This window comes from Danio rerio, chromosome 25, assembly GCF_052040795.2.
Source record: "Danio rerio strain M-AB ecotype USA chromosome 25, GRCz13ab, whole genome shotgun sequence".
In the NCBI taxonomy this organism is placed as follows: Eukaryota; Metazoa; Chordata; class Actinopteri; order Cypriniformes; family Danionidae; genus Danio; species Danio rerio.
Genome location: NC_141045.1, coordinates 15,836,583 through 15,854,523, shown reverse-complemented (window position 1 = coordinate 15,854,523; position 17,941 = coordinate 15,836,583). Strand labels below are relative to the sequence as shown.

Here is a 17,941-nt window from a genome sequence, read left to right as displayed (position 1 = left end):
TTTGTAACGATATTGTGTGTGACTCATCAATGCAACTTCACAATACTGATAATTTTAAATGATTTATTTAAATGATAATTTAATGAGTCCATCATTTAAAAAAAAAAGCTTATTTATTTAACCCTAGATATTCACCACTGTGAGACTGGCAATATATATGTGGGCCACGTAAGTTTGACCTATCTTGACCCACATTTAAATTATTTTTGAGTAAGTTAAAAGATTCTACCAATCAGGTCACTTCAAGAAAAAAAGCATGCCCATAGCATGCCTAAAACCCAACACTTCATGGGTTTGTCAATTTAATTGCAGTCGTGACACTCCAAAATATTTGGTGAAATTCTGTATTATTAACTTGGTTCAAACTTTGACCTGATATGGTTTCATGTTGGGCCCTTGTCTGGAAGACTTGGTCCAGTCATGTGCTGTAATTCACTGCGGCATGTGGGCCAAGCAAAAACTAATTATGTGGGCCAGAGCTGGGTCAGAGAAATTTTGCTATACGGGTAGACATTGCATTATATTGTCATTGTCGGTTCCTGCATCAATTTCCCAAGTACTAAAGCAGTTGTGATTCCATGTAATGTTCTTCTATTAACAGAGAAAACAACTCCATCGCCCATAATGGTTGATCATGGACCAATCAGCTCTTCCATTCCTCCACCCAGCTGCACCAGCACTGCTTCCAAACCCTGGAGAAGCAAATCTCTCAGCGCTAAACACACTGCCACGTCCTCCATGGTCACGGTTAAACAACCACCGCTAGATTCCCTTGAGGTTCCACCTAAAGTGATCGCCCAGAAGTCCATGCTGGAAAAGCTCAAGCTCTTCAACAACAAAACAGGTTCTAGAGCATCCAATGTTGCCAGTTCAGAAGATGTGATCGCAGTTGAATTAGAAGAAGGTCCGATTTGTCCCATCCACCCGCGAAACCAGCGGCCTGTTACTCCCACCAGTTCTGGAAGCACAAGTCCCAAGCTGGCACTGAAAGGCATTGCCCAGTTAACAATTGGAAGGGCTTTAGCACCCAAAATGGCCTCAGCAAAAGTGAAAGAAAAAGTTAAAGAGAAGCCAAAGCTTAAAGAGAAAGAGAAGCCCAAACAGCTTTCTGTTTCAGAACACCTTAAAGGAGATACCAAAACCGATGGACTTGTACTTGAGTCTAAGAAGTCTATTCCCAAAGGAAACAAAGCAAAGAAAGACATTGCCAAACCAGCTATTAGTGGAATTCCCAAACCAAGCCAGGCAGGAAAAAGCTCAACTCTAAATAAGGCTGTAGCTTCGCCCCCTTGTGGTGTGGAGGGAGATCGGTTACGTAATGGAAGGATGGGAAGCTTGTCTGTACATAAAGGCCAGAAAGATAACAGAAACTGCAGCTCTGCTTCTAGCTTAGCTTTTTCAGAGGGCAAAGGTAGCCAAGACCTCACCGCTAGTTCGAAGACCAACTCAACGGCCAGTAATACGGTCAGTGTGCAACTTCCACAGCTCCAGCAACAATATAGTCATCCCAACACGGCCACTGTTGCCCCATTCATGTACAGGTGACACTTTTATGTATTATCCTACACACTTTGTTGGACTATGAAGTATGACTCTGAGCTTCATCAGCCCTGTATTTCTGTAGGTCTCAAACAGAGATTGATAAGAGTGGGTTTGTGACAAGAGTGGAGGACAGGAGGGAATGGACAGGACTGTGCAGCAAATCTATCCATACTTCGCTTGAAAACCTGTCAGGTAAACATTGAGCATAATTATTGAGTATAGAAAAATGTAACCTGAACTGAGACAATAGCCCCTTTCACATAGTGATACCGGTAAATATCCAGAAAATTTCCGGAACGACTTTACCGGTATATTCAAAAAAGCGCTGTTCACACAGGCGAGGACGTTACGGAAATTTTCCGGAAAAGAGCATTCACACATACCGGTAAATTCTGACATCATTCACCACAAATGAGCTTTAAACGCTGCGCTTGTATTTGTAAACATTTGACTAACTTACAAACTCTGTGGATGATCAATATTGTGAACAACTTTCGCAGGATCACTTTCGCATGTCGAGATGTTCATAATATGTGCGTGTGCAGGCGCTCACAGGCTGTTTCACAGGCACACGCAAAGCTTGAAGGTAAACAAACAACGGCTTATCATAAGCATCTCATCGATGATTATTTACACAGTTGGCATTAAGAAGAACATATAAACGTGATCTGACTAACTTCTAGCAGCTAAATGTGTCTGGAAAAATATTCAAAGGCTTTAATTCTCATAAACCGCGCGGACGTAAATGTGTCTGACTGTTGTGATTGGCTAAAGCAGATGTCTCACGTCAGCACGTTCTAGACGTGCACGTGCTTATTACGGGAATCTTCCTTCTGCATTCACACAGTGCAGCATTCCGGCAAATTGCCGGTAATGTTACAACTTCTCTTTTCGGAAAATAGCCAGAACGAATTTACCGGTATTTTCAAAAAGGACCTGTTCACACATACAACCTTTCCGGAAAATTAATTTAATTTTCCGGAAAGGTCTGTATGTGTGAAAGGGGCTAATGAGTGTTAAAGGATTAGTTCATCAAACATTGAAAATTCTGTTATTAATTGTTTATGCCAGTGCTTCCCACACATAAACTTTACTTGGGCACACAGCCCAGGTATAGTAGTGGCCATCCAAGTATATTTAATGAGACATTATTATCATACTTTTACAGTTTTATGTATTCGGCCAGTATATCCTAACATCGATTAAGTAGTGGAAAATCATCTCTCATTTACCCATTTTGTACTGTTCATTTCATGTTTGTGACAACTGTCAACACTCCCACAGACAATCTCACATGCTGCAGAGACTCACAGCACCCACAGAGAGGTGCCTTTTTTGGGATCTAAGAAATTAGTCCGGCTGGGGTTTCTACATTTCCTAAAATGTCTAGGATTCGACTTTTGCTTTCGCTTTCGCCACTGAAAAAGTACATTAATGCTAGTATTTTTTTCCCACTATTGACACGCAATATAACATTACAGCAAGCTGATTTAATATTATGGTTTAAAAGCTAACTGCACAATAAACTGCTAAATGTAAAAGTATAAATAATATGATTCCTGGCAGTTCTTCTAATCTCTCAGAGTAGGCTAACATGTCAAATTTCATAGGTGGGTCATAGGTCAGCACCAATGTCAAGAGCAAACCTACACCCTTTTTTAAGCCTACTTTCGCTTGGCTTCACAGCTGACTGTAAACAACACAGAAAAACTTTACTATATTCCGAGAGTATGACATGAAATAATAGCTAAATTGGCTGCAAAATATTTGTACACTATTGGAAATGGTTAATCAACTAATTCACCTTGTTTTATTCTTGTAATTAATATTACTTTATTAAGATATTGCCTGTTTTACTCCTTTGTTGTAATTTATTTCTCATTTGCTGTATATTTTATTAGTTTAATGATGTCAATATATTTAAATTTAACTTAAATGAGAGAATCAGATTTTACCTATCAGTGGGTGCACTCCTAAATAGCATAAAAATAAAGGAAATAATGGATTTCTTTTTTATTTCAACAGTCTTTTTTTTTATTTTACCCATTGAAAGAGTGTAAAACGGTGTCATAATAAATGCCAATATTGTTAAAAATCTAATTATGTTTTGTTTGTCACATATAGTTAACTACTTATGTGATGTGGGTAAAAGGTGTATTTCAATCCCACTACCACCGTGAGTATATTTCAAACCTGTGGGAAGCACTGGCTTACCCTATTGCTGTTGAAATCCCTTAAGACCTTTGTTCACCTTCATAACACAAATTAAATTATTTTAGATGGAATTCAAGAGCTCTCTCATCCTCCATAAACAGCAATGGTCCCAGGATTGTTTAAAGTCCAGAAAAGGAACCAAAATCATTGTCAAAACATTCAGTGTGACTTCAGTGGTTCAACTTTAATCCCATGAAGCTTCAAGAACTCTTACATGTTCCGCATTGTATCTGGATGTGCGTTTACTTTGAGTAAGACCATGGTTGTGTGCTGAGCTACTGACTCTGGTAAGATAGTGTACTGCCTGTAGTAAACTCGCACCCTGACAACCTGACAAGAAAGAGAAAATACAGGTGAACAAAGAATTGTTTACAGTTTATTGGTGCACAAAATAGTTCTTGGAGCTTGATTTGAGTACAATTGAACCACTGAAGTGACATAAAATGTTTTGACAATATTTTTGGATACTTTTCTGGAACAACATGGCACTGTTGCTGTCTACGGAGGATAAAGAAGCTCTGCAATTTCATCTAAACTATCTTAATGTGAGCTATGAAGATGAATGAAAGTACATAAATACTGCCTTTTTTCATGGTTTGTACGTAAGCAGAACTAGTTCCAGTTTTTCTTCATGGAGTGACAATACAGATACTGCCACCTGCAGGTGTGGAATATATATTCTCTCGCACAGTTGAAGAATGTATGTTTGCATGTAAGTCATCTATTTAGTTTGTTCACACACACCTTTTCGGCCGTTGCAAGACAGCAACACAGCCGGCTTTTGTCACCGCTGTTCTTTGACATCAGCTTTCTGTGTCCTGGGCTTAAGACAGTTCTGAAGGCAACCCGGTAGTTTTGGCCAGTGAGTGTATGTTTCTAAACAGCCTAATATCCCACAACCAAATGTCCCAGCAGCTACACAACATCATAAGACGTTATCAATATTACGTTAGATTTAGGTCATGAGATAAGGTGACCAAAATTCAATGTCTAGCCAGCATCTAAGGGCAACGTTCGTTTGACGTCCAATAACGACGTCAAAGTTATGATGATATTAGGTCGATTTTATGATGTGTTGGAAAGTGACCAAAATCCAACATCTGATAGATGTCATAATGGGAACGTCCACACACAACATCAAGGTGTAACATGAGTAGATGTTGATATTTGGTTGATTTTAGATTGGTTTTAGGCTGGACGTTGGACATTGACGTCAGCCTGTCATTGGGTTCTAATGTCAACCAGATTTTCAAAATCCAACGTCCCCACAACGTTGGGGTACATTGGGGTACAATGTCAGTATGATGTCATGTTGATGTCCTGTGCCTGTAAATGTTGTAGTAGTGTTGCTAATTATAGTCACTAATGTTTATCTACCTATCTATCTATTCATCTTGTATAAAACAACACTGATAATTTATGAATATTACACAGTATTTTCCAAGCTCTAAGGCCAATGTCAGACTAGTGTGTGAGTGTACAAGAAAACAAAACAGCTCTCATCTGCATGTAAAAGGCTATGGATGTCAAGGAGCTGCCAAGGCCTACCAGCATGAGTGGATGTGTGTGTGTGTGTGTGTGTGTGTGTGTGTGTGTGTCCATGTCCTTTTTCAGTCTGTCAGAACTTTGTGTAGAAAGAAAAACTCTTCTCCACAGGGGAAGTTCCCTGGGCTGGTGTAGACTTGAGAGATGTTTTCTGATTTCCTCTCTCTTTTCCATGGAGCAAAGGAAAAGGCAGGAACACCGTCACAAGAGCTTCTTTCACAAATCAATCAGCTTATTCTCAGGATAACAACTCTGAATGTGTCAGACAGACCATTTAGTCATCTTAACAGACGTGTAGGAGAGTCTAGAACACATTGCCACCGGAAAAAGCACATTAGTAAAGTTTTTGACCAGGACAAAGAGTGTGCAGGAAGACCTAAATGAATCGATGGACCAAACAGGAAGTGATTGTCATTTGGTGTCTTCTCAAAAAACGAGGGTAATGGAAGATGGCTCTTATAAGGACACCTTAGAGGACTCCTCCAGTCTGCGAAGAAAGAACAGGGTTCGGGATTTTAGCAGTTCTGGAGGGCTTTCCACATCTTCTGAACTGTTTGCTGACCACACTCAGCCTAGGGTTTTAAATGAAGGGGAGGTCAACACCTTTAGCTGTGTGTATCAGTTGCATCTGAGCCAGCACTCTAGTGTGTGGGATGGAATTGCTCGGGTTAATGAGGAGATCCTTCTGACCATGTTGGACATGTTTGAGAAGCATGAAAGTAAGTAGAAGTGTGTGTTGGGCAAATGTGTTGGCTTTAGGAGGAAAGTAACACACATTTGTTATTTGCTTTTGGGGGCATTTTGTCAGCTTTTTATTGAAGGTAGCTAGTCGTTTACTTGTGTCATTTACAGTTACTTGTGGCAGTAGATTGATTGTAAATGTTGTGTTTTGCTAATGGGTTCTTTAGCGCCCCCTAGTCAGCAATTGTATTGTAAGAATGTATGGTAAACAATAAGCCAGAGGTTTTTAGTCCCACATCCTGGTGTAAGGAGCCCCATCCTAAAAAATTGAATGGTTGTTTCTTGTATAAAAACCCAGTGTATTAACTGTGAACAAATGTATCTTATTTATGGATCTAAAATATTGTTTGAATAATATTTTGTGTTATTTTAATCCAATTTATTTTATTTATAAGTTTTTGTATAATTTATTTTTCCCAGAGATGGGTTGCAGCTGGAAGGGCATCCGCTACGTAAAAACTTGCTGGATAAGTTGGCGGTTCATTCCACTGTGGCGACCCCGAATTAATAAAGGGACTAAGTCGACAGGAAAATGAATGAATGAATGAATGTATAATTTATCATTAGTAGTAATAGTAGTAGTAATAGTAGTAGTAGTAGTAGTAGTAGTAGTAACCAGTGGTGTAAATTAACAAATTACAATGTTACAATGTTCATGTTGCCTTTATTCGTTTTTAAAATGGGTTTATATAGTTTCTAATTGCACATTTTTTGATTATTAGTTACAAAATTAACTTGTTCCCTTGGCAATGCATGTTTATTATTTGAATTTTGTTTTTAGTTAACAGTTACAATTAGCAGAGGGCAGCATGGTAGCTCAGTGGTTAGCACTGTCACCTTACAACAAGAATGTTGCTGGTTTGAGTCCCGGCTGGGCTAGTTGGCATTTCTGTTTGCATGTTCTTCCTGTGTTCAAGTGGGTGCTCAGGTTTTTCCAACAGTCCAAAGACGTGAATTGGACATACTTGGTTGTTGTGTATGAGTGTGTGTTTGTGGATGTGAGAGTGTATGAGTGTTTCCCAGTACTGGGTTGCACCTGGAAAGGCATCCGTTGAGTAAAACATGTGCTGGAATAGTTGGCAGTTCATTCCACTGTGGCGACCCCTGATAAACAAGGGACTAAGCCAAAGGAAATTGATTGAAAATGAGTGAATTAGCAGAAATCTATCACAACAACATTTGACTGGAAATATTGATCTTTGTCTGCTAATGTCACACCCTGTTAGCATTTTAAGTTCAACACGCACGCTGTGTTATGAACATAAATCTCCTTAAATAATTTATCAAATTAAGCCAATGTCAATCTAAATGCTTTATTAATGTATAATCTTCCATATCTGAAAGGAATAGCCTTGAGACTTAGCATTAGTAGCATTAGCCTCAGTCAGGAGTTCTGAAAGAGTCTATTTGTGTGTGTGTTTTTACAGCCTCCAGGAATGTACTGTACCACGCCACTCATTCTTTAACACGTTTTACATCATGTGTGAGTTTGTCTTGTACTTTCTAAGCCCCTCGTGGACCCCTCTTGATCAGTAAACAGTCGCTAATCCGAGCCGCTAAATCCCCTGTCACCTACAGCATACAGGGCTTGTTTATTTTTAAGCAGCGGTTGGCTAGCATTTCATACACTAACATTGGTGCAAGAAAACAAAAAGCTCTTTTACTGAATGCTAGGAGATTTAAAAAGGGGCAGAGTCAGCGCTGCGATGCTAATACACGGTTACTTCATTTAAACAATCCTGTGATTCTCTGTGCGTTTTTTGAAGCGTTTTAGGAGTGTGAATGTGTGTTCGGACATGCCTTAGAGATACAGTAGCAGATGTTTGTAGACTGTGGTGATAATGATGAATCTGGTTTCCTCAGGTGAAGACTCTGAAACCAAGAGGCTCCGGACTGTGAAAAACATTGCTGATCTGAGGCAAAACTTGGAGGAAACCATGTCCAGTCTAAGAGGGACGACGCACATCAGTCACAGGTGATAACAGCATCATGTGTGTTGTGTTTTTTGTTTTGTTTTTCGTGTGTTTTTGGTATTTTGTGGAATTTTGTGTGTTTGTGGTCAGAAGTCTTACACATAGGTATACTTTAAAAACCCCCTATCAAAAGTTTTTGAAACTGAGCTTCTATGCAGTGTGTCACAGCGCTAAGTGAAAACATCCAGCTGAGGTTTAAATCTAAAAGTGCACCATGTTTAAAACTATTGATTCTTTAGCAAAATAGTCGACTCAGAGTTGAATAAATGAATTCGATTTGGGTTCGAATCTTTTGCCTGAACGCATCAACGTCGATACGGTACATAACCAAAAATGTAGTTCCAGATCCAGTAAAATATGAACGCACTTTCCATTCAGACACTAAAGGAGCGGGGGGATCATGGGACTGATCATGACGCGAAGATGACAATTACTGACAGATGGAGGTTCGGCTGCAGGGAATAAAGGCTTAAAAAAATGTAATTGTCATTTCCTGTCTTTTTTCTGATTTTGATACAATACGTGTGTCAAATATGTTTGTTATTAATGGAAGGAGCAATCAGTGCAGATTAGCAACGGGCTAAGTAGGGGTTTGGGAACAAATGAATCACTGAACGAATCATACGGGATAAATAGGTAAAAAAAAATGCATATTATAAGACAATGAAAGTGTTTTTTTGACCTTGCATGCATATCAGCCTGTTGTTGAAGACCCCAAAACCAAAATATGACCATTTAAAATGCAAAATAGGGGCTCTTTAAATAATTTTCTGTGTTCAGTACAGGTTAAAATGGGTAGCAGGTCAGGAATTGAATGAAATGTTTGATTACCACAAAATATATTTTGACTTTAAAAATAAAGCAAATATATACATTTTCCCCACTAAAGGTTTTACAATTTTAAGCTGCAAATGTTAAAATTTGACGTTTTTGTCATGTGAAAAAAAGAATTGCAGACATATAGCTTGGTATGTTGCAGTATTTTGGTGAATTTTGGATAAATAAAAAAAGAGAAAAAGTAATAAAAGCAGAAAGGATATAAAAATAAAAAAAACTGAATCGCAGAATAAAAACTGACATTTCATGGTAATTAAATAAATATTTAACGACAACTGTATACTAAAATTGGAAAAAAGTAACCAAAACAAAATAAATATACCAGAATTACTCTATACTGAGCCATAAATCTTCTAATCTCCTCACCATGACTTATGAACACTAAACGTTGCAGTTTTGTTTTCAGATCAATATTCTGATTTTACTGAACAATTTGTTTGTACATAACTCCCTTGCTTAAATAAAACAGTTTGTTCAACAGTTCTATCTGGTTCTTGAATCTGATTGGCTAATAGCTGTGCCAGTAACTGCACTTGTACCGCCACTTTACCTTTCACCGTTGTTTATTACTCCACCCACACACAGCAACATTTTATTGCTGCTGCTGGACAGCATAATGTACTTTTGAGGCTTTTTTGAGTTGAGTAGTTGTTTAGATTGCAACTATGCAGTTTATTTATGATGATAGTGCCTATTTAAAAATATTTCTGTGTTTACGCATGTATTTAGCGTTTTTCCTTATTGCAAGCACAACAGCAATCTGGTAGCGATTGCGCTGCTTTTTTCAGGGTTAACTATTGTTATATCCCGATTGCAACAGAGAAATACTGTAGACTGTAATAGACTGTAATACAGTGGGGAGATATCTCTGTGGACTGATGGCATTTCATGTTACGTTCAGCTTTTTAATCTTAAAATGTCAGCAAAATCACCTGTTTTGTCATCACTTTAGACATTACACTAGAGAATCATTTAAATACTAGCTCTAAAGTGACGTTGATGAATTACTAATGCTTCTGCTGTTCTGACATCAGCTGCAGATGTGAATAAATGGCGGAAGAAAGTAGTTTCTAATACAAAAGGGTTTTTAGACGAAGGGTTTTTGTCAAAATATTGTATAAACGCAATATCTTACTCGTAGCAGTGCGATATGGCTGTAAATCAGCACTGGTGGGACACTAAGGCACACACAACTCTCAGCAGTGCTGATATACAGCCACATCGCACTGCTACGAGTGTGATTTTGCTCATATATTGGTGAATTTTGGATGAATTAAAAAGAAAAAAAAGTAACAAAAGCAAAAAGGTTAAAAAAATGGCAAAATCTGAAATGAAAAATAAAAACTGACATACATTTAATGATAAATAAATAAATATTTAATGAGAACCTTTATAGATACTAAACTTAAGAATTGTTGGTTTGCCAAATACAGTTACTGCTATAGTTTTAAATTAAATTACTAAATAAATATAATATAAAGGGTAAATTGTAAAAAAGTCACCAAAACAAAATACATATAGACCAGAATTACAAGCTATACTGAGCCATAAACCTTCTAATCTCTTCAGCATGACTTATAAACACCAAACTTTGCAGTTTATATTGCAATATATTGCTATATTCCGAAGCTTTTACAGAATATTTGTTCATAAATCATTTCCTTGATTATATAAAACATTGTATTGTATTTTTATGGTATTTATTTCTTTTAATTTCAATCAGATTTTTTTCTGAAAAAGAGATTCACAAAATCACCTCTGTAATAAAAACATTTGACTTTATTAAATGTGTATAAACGTGTGATCCAATAATGAAACAATGTATTTATATTAGTGCATATGTAATGATGAAAGAAGAAAAAATGGCTAATATGCTCATTTAAAAATAACAACTTAGCCAACTTGCAAAATAAAAAGCTTTGGGTTTCTTAATGTAAGTCAGTCAAGCAGTGTTTTGGCTTGCAGTTCAACATGACATTAATAATGAGTGGCACAGTTCAGAAAGTGGCCTGTTGTGTCGGGTGTCTGAACTCTTTTATCTTTTGTGGACTGTTAAACTCTGGATGGCATTGAGGAGGACAGTTTGATTGGCGTTAGGAGCTGGTTTGGGGGTTGCACACTTTTTGTCTTCGCCGTGATCGGTTTGATGCACGTCTCGGTCTTCCAATGTACAAAAGCTGGCCGTGAAATCAGTAGAAGCCTCCTACCGCTACTAATGCTGCATTAAAAGCCTAGTTTGATGTTACATTGGAACTCAGTGGATATACAGAAATTTGCCAGAAATCCAGTGCTGATATTACTTAGTGCTTTGCTTTGGGACAAATCTTTGGTTTAAAGTTTAAACAGAAACAAAACCTGTCAGTATTTCGTGTTATGGCAAACCTGTGTTGTTTTGCTTTCTGCTCTGTAGATTTGTACATGTAAATGAAATATGTTTTTTTATTTAAATTTTAAAAAAATGTAATAAATGTTAGATTATGAATATTATAATTTCAGACTGTATTTTTAGACCTTATAAATGAATAATTCAATTATAATTATTAAACAATGCTTAATTAATGAATGTTGCCAGCAATCGAGCACAATTGAAGTTATTTCCTTCACAGATGTCCTTTGCAACATACTGTATATAAATATAAATATACCTAAACATGTAGGTAAATATTTAATTTTTTAGACATGCCTCTTGCAATGAAATATATATATATATAAAAAATAGTTTGTGACCTAAAATAAGAATGATAATGTAATTTAAATACTAGATTAGAAAATAAATACTGTTTATAAATATGTGAAGACATCTCCTCAATTAAAAACAATTAAAATAACTTAATGAATTTATTACAAACACTTAATTTTAAATTTGTGTGTGTGTGTGTGTGTGTGTGTGTGTGTGTGTAGATGCAATGATTAACCGATTTCTCTATTAACCTCGCTTTAATTTATCAGAGTTAATTAATTGTAAAGGCTTCTCCACACCGCATTTCTTCATGGAACAAAACTGCTAAAATGAAACAAATACGCACGCACACTGGATTGAATATTTATTAACTAAGGGCCGTTCATATATTGCATCTTTTGCATGCGCAAGTTTGTTATTTCCAATGGAGGCGAATGACCTGTGTGCTCATATAGGGAGTGATGCACTCACACTTTCCAGGCACACCTAGTTGAAAACATCTAAACTTTACAGAATCAGCTTCATGCTTTGTATGGAATTTACACATTTCTACTTGCGTCAAAAAAATTTAAATACCAAAGGTTTCAGACAAAAGTTTTGTTCTCTTTAAAAGCACAATACTTTCAGTACATTCCATTACACATGATTGAATACTTACATTAGATTTACACCAGACAAATAGTATTTTTATTTATTATTATTTTTATTTATTTATTCATTGTTCTGTCATTTATTTTCAGTTTAAAGTTATTACTTTTGTTTAAATGTCAAAATGTCACCTTTTTTCACTAATTTTTAAGTCCAAATAAAATGGACTATTGTTTCTTTTTTATTATTATTTTGTGCTGTATTTATTGGTTATTGAGTAGCAATAAATAACACTTTAAAATATAGGGAGTTTTTATGTCATTTTTATAAACTTGTAGTGTTTTGAAATTGATGAATGCATAATAATGGTGATAACCATGAAACCGTGATTATTCCTCTGACTATAATTGTAAAACCAAAATCTATAATCGTTGCATTACTAATATTGATTAAAATATATGTTTGTCACCATCTTAAATTTGCCACCTGTTTATTAGTTCTTCATTGATTAAAAAATTTAGTAAAAAATGCAAACTCTTTTTAAAGAGAAATCTTAACTCAAAATGTAGCCTACTGCAAAACTTAAGTTACAACAATTTTTCAAGAAGCTAATTTATTTGTACAGTATTTATTAATATAACAAAAAGCCCAAAATATGACAAAATAATAAATGAAGAGTTTTGAACCTGATGAAATCTAATATACATATGCACTAAAATGAAATGTATTTATATTACATTTTGAGATGAGATTTTTATTATTAAATTCTACCTATTAAATATAACATGAGACTTTACCTATGGTTTATTTTCTACACCACCTTACAGCACCCTTGAGACCACCTTCGACAGCACCATCACCACGGAGATCAATGGCAGAGCTCTGCTGACCCTCAGCTCCTGCCCCTGGAGACTGGGTTCCTCCAGCCCTCGCCTACAAGCTGGTGAAGCCCCGTCCTCATCAAACACCTTCATCCAGCACACAAACCCTCAGCAGGCCTGCGCACACGGCCTCCAGCTCTCAGAGAAGGTGGAGGAGCTGGAAACCCCAGGCTACAGGAGTGATGGAGACGTCTTGGGCAAGAGCATCAGGCTGGATGGCATCACCAGCGGGTGAGTGTGGCTTCAAGCTCAACTTTTTTTTGTAGAATTTGCAGTGTACAGGATGTTTACAGTGAAACTACTAAGATAATTTTAACAGGTGTTTATATTTCAGGTTATATCAAGTCTATTTAGGATACCATGCAGGGCTCTATTCTTACCTCGCTTTTAAATGATCTAAGATGATTGAACAGATCCTGGATCTTTCAATTTTGAGAACTGATTTCTGACCCTTTTGGTTCTTCAAACTAGTTTGCAGATCTATTAATCCTCGAAATCTTGATTAGCAATGCAACAATTAGTTGATGGCAAAGCAACCTAATGACTTCATTTGACTAATATTCATTTATCCATGTGAGAAAAATGTCACAAAACTAATGGTAAACAGTTGTGTATGATACGCAATAACTTTCCACATTTGTTATGGGCTGCAGGCTTTACTCCTCCATGTGTCAAGAATATTTATCAACTTACTTAATTTTGTAGCAGGTTGTCTTTGGGATAGTATTCAAGCTTTGTAATCTTGTAACGTAAGGCATAACTGGTTATTTAAATTCATTTATTCATTATCTTGTTGGCTTAGTCCCTTTATTAATCTGGGATCACCACAGCGAAATGAACCACCAACCTATCCAACACGTTTTTACGCAGCTGATGCCCTTCCAGCTGCAACTCATCTCTGGGAAATAATTCAATTAATTTTTCTTCAAAAACCATTTTGATATTTGGTAAATGTCGAAAACTCGTGCTGCATCAAATCACTAGCTGTCAAAGTGTGTGCATAACTGCAATAAATTATTATTCCTTTAAAAAATAATAAGAATTTAGCATGTCCATACACCTCCAGAAATTGTACTAAAGCTGGGTCGGTACCTTTTCAAAGTGCGCTTTTGTATCTAAATTGTGCATATTGGTATCTTAAAAGTATATCTTGCACTCTAAAAGTAATTTTTTTTTCTGCTTATTCTATCTACTTAAATTGAGCTGAATCCACACAATTATTGAGGGTTTTTTTTCGGGACAACTTAAATGTTTTATGTTCAATGCACTTGAATTTGTAAAAACAATTAGGTTAACTTAATCGATTTGTGTTGGACCACCCTAGTGACATTACTTGTATTTTTATTTATTATTTTTACTTTTTTTTTTTGGAGTGTAGATAGCAGTTTATTTTTTATTAAGATTTTTAATTAAATAAATGTTTTAAATATCTTGCTATTTAACCCAATTTAATCAATTATATATACAGTTAAAGTCAGAATTTTATATATATAACTATTGTAAGAAAATATCAGCAGTTGGGTACTCTTAGTATCACCTTTGCTTGAAATTACACAATCTAATCCTGTTTATATGAAATAAGTTTGCTACCGAGCAGGTTTGAGCTACAAGACCTGTTGCTGACAACAACTGTTGAATGAATTTTGGAGAACAAAACAATCCTGTATACGAAGGATACGAAGAACAGACTTCAGGATGCAGACAAACAAACAAGCAATAAAAATAAATAAATAAATCAGTTACAAATTTTCAAGTTTCCCAGTAAATTTACAGCTGCTCACACCAAATCATACAAAACTTTGACGTACTGTATATATTAACAATAATAAATCAATTTCTGGTTATTTATTCTTTTTTGTTTAATTTATTATTATTATTATTATTATTATTACTCAATCAGGTGCTTTAACACGTTAACATTGTATTTTCGGTAAGGTGATATTTTTTATGTTTTCAGTTGCAATTATTTTATTATTTGGTCAGTTCATTTTTGTTCTATTTTCAGTTGTGTGTTTGTAGTTTCATTAAAACAACATTTTGCTTTCTTAATATTTTCTTTTTAAGTATTTCTATTAAACATTATGGTAAAATTGAGTAATTGTAGAAATTATTAACTGCAATTTATAAGTTTTTTGTATTACCTGATTTAAGTATTTTCATAGGATTGCCTGAATTAAAGAAATACATTTAAACATGTTTTAGCTTGATTTTAATCATGTGTGTTTGTTTGTATACTTGTTCATAATTCTCCTCTCTGCATCTGCCTCTTGGTGGTGCTCTTTATCTAGTCCTTTAAATAGTTTAGTTTAAATGTATTCCTTCCAAACAGCTGACGTAAAAATAAATTACTTTGGTTAAAAAATAGACAGAAATATTGATTTATTATGTTCAGAATACCTAATCACAATACAAATGATTGTTTTTCACACATTGATAATGTGGTGATTGCTATACTTGCAATCTACACATTATAATGTCCATTTAGCACTATTTATCAAAGGTTTTACTGTTAGCATGTGGCTGGACGTGACCTGCACTGAATTCCTGCTCTGTCTCTTGAGCTCCAGCCACAGTTTTTTAGCATATAATCATGTAACTTAGATCCAGCTTTATTTATTCACTTCACTCTTTTATTGTGACGTTCGCTAGGAGCTTTGCCAGTTTTCGCTTTGCATGCTAAAAGTTCACTGTGTTCTGCAGTGGTTTGTGGCAAAATGCAAATTACAGTATGTGTGGATGAACTCCTGGCCTTGTTTTGGATCATTACAATCTGAGCTTGTCTGTTTCTGTATGCAGCTTTTGAATGATTTATTTATTTTATTTTACTTTTTTTTTTCAACCTTATGTACTGTGTAGTCAGTGTTACTTTTTGTGAATGTAAAACATATGAATTATTTCATAGGTCAGAACGCAGTATGAATGGAGTTTTTGAGGAATCATTTAAAAAAGTTTCTGATTCCTGAATTGAGTAGTCAGTAATTTCAGCCTCTTTCCGCACAAACTTGTGTGCCAAATGGTCTATATGCACAGCTAATGTTTTTCAGCTAATGATAACGTACTGGTAAAAGCTTAATGTGACTATTTTCATAATTTTCCTTTTACAGCATTCATGTTGTATTTTTAAAGAAATCAGACCTTAAACGTGGCAATTTTATAATGGAAAGTCAGTTTCAGGAAGTGCTGAGGGTGGCTGGCTGAAATTAAAAGTCTGTGTGCATATACCTCATCTGAGTTGTACCAGCCTGTGCTCTTATTTTGTAGGACAGGTCATAATTAGAATTTTTGTTTTGTCAACTATTTTGTTTTTTAATTTGTGTCTTTTTTATTGCATTTTATTTGTTTCATTGCATGTTTTAGTTTAGTTTTGTCTTTTGTTTTGTTTTATTCTGTCTGTTGTTGTATCTTGTTTTGTTTAGTTTTTTTTGTGCCTTTTATTTTATTGTGTCTTTTATTGCATTTTATTTGTTTTATTGCATGTTTTAGTTTAGTTTTGTCTTTTGTTTAATTCTGTCTGTTGTTGTATCTTGTTTTGTTTAGTTTTTAGATTTGTTTTTTGTGTCTTTTATTGCATTTTATTTTTTATTGCATGTTTTAGTTTAGTTTAGTTTTGTCTTTTGTTTAGTTTTTTCTTTCTTTTGTTTTGTTGTTTCTTGTTTTGTTTAGTTATTTGTATTTTGTTTTGTTTTATTGTGCCTTTTTGTTTTGTCTTCTGTTTTGTTTTATTGTGTCTTGTTTTAGTGTTGTGTTTTTTGTTTAGTTTTGTTTACCTTTGTTTTGTTGTGTCATGTTTTAATTTTAGTTTTGTCTTCTGCTTTGTTTTGTTTTGTGTATTTGTTTAGTTTAGTTTTGTTTTATTCTGTCTTTTGCTTTGCTTTGATTTGTCTTGTTTTATTTTTAGTTTTTTCTTCTGTTTTGTTGGATTGTGTCTTTTGTTTTGTATCTTGTTTAGTTTAGTTTTTTGTTTGTCTTTTGTTTTGTTTTTTATTGTTCCTTTTTTGTTTTGTCTTCTGTTTTGTTTTATTGTGACTTTAGTTTTATTGTTGTGTTTTAGTTTAGTTTAGTTTTATTCTGTCTTTGTTTTGTTGTGTCTTGTTTAATTTTTGTTTTGTCTTCTGTTTTGTTTTATTGTGACTTTATTTTTATTATGTGTTTTTTGTTTAGTTTAGTTTTGTTTTATTCCGTCTTTTGCTTTGTTTTGTTTTGTCTTGTTTTGTTTTTAGTTTTGTCTTCTGGTTTGTTTGATTGTGTCTTTATTGTTTTGCTGTGTTTTGCTTAGCATTGTCTATTATTTTTTGTCTATTAATTTGTGCACAATGAACAGAGTAAAATTTTTTTTTATAAAACACAAACTTTTTAAAATTAATTTTTTTGTTTCTGTTTGTACCGTGTTTTTGCTTTTGTTATTATTTTTCAGTTGAAATGTTTTCCTGTTTTGTTATTTGCTTTGTCTCATATTTAGTTTTAATTGATTTGTTTTGTTAGACTGAAAAAAAAGAAAAAAAGAACTTTTTGTTCTGTTTTAATTAATTTTAACAAGACAGGTATATTTTGTATTTTTTATGTATTCTTTACATTAGAATTGTTTTCCATTTTATATTTTCCTGAAGAAAAAAAAAATCTTAAACTTGACAGCTGCATGAAAAGTGTTTTTGGCTGCAGTGTCTCACAGTAATACATTAGAGACCAGCTACTGTACAATTCAACTTTAGAAGCTATGACCGCTCTTTCAGTTGAGCAAATATTTTGTTCAAATGTCTGTTATCAGCTGTTCATTTCACTGTCTGTCAGCAGGACATGAAAACGCAACATGTAGCCAGTGGTAAGAAGACATAAGTCAAGGGTCATGGGAAATATTTATGCTTGAATCCTGAGAGAGAGGGCCAATATATAAATATTTAGGGCACAAAGATAAAAAAAATTACCTCGCAGACATAAATTAA

At 34.8% G+C, this 17,941-nt stretch overlaps 1 protein-coding gene across 22 annotated transcripts in view; it reads left to right on the top strand.

The window, feature by feature from the left end:
- nav2b (neuron navigator 2b) overlaps nucleotides 1-17,941 on the top strand; it is a 159,156-nt gene that overhangs the window by 52,021 nt on the left and 89,194 nt on the right. For 19 of the 22 annotated variants that reach the window (XR_015526344.1, XR_015526343.1, XM_087311985.1 and 16 more), the window contains 4 exons: nucleotides 602-1,541; nucleotides 1,625-1,734; nucleotides 7,906-8,017; nucleotides 12,948-13,232. Coding sequence is in view for 20 of the 22 variants with exons in the window: in XM_087311985.1 (XP_087168111.1) it covers nucleotides 602-1,541; nucleotides 1,625-1,734; nucleotides 7,906-8,017; nucleotides 12,948-13,232 (1,447 nt within the window). In the remaining 2 variants the exon portion in view is untranslated. Of the gene's footprint in view, nucleotides 1-601; nucleotides 1,542-1,624; nucleotides 1,735-5,368; nucleotides 6,021-7,905; nucleotides 8,018-12,947; nucleotides 13,233-17,941 lie in introns of those variants that run through there. The other 3 variants (XM_087311989.1, XM_087311987.1, XM_087311988.1) reach the window with 1 other exon arrangement.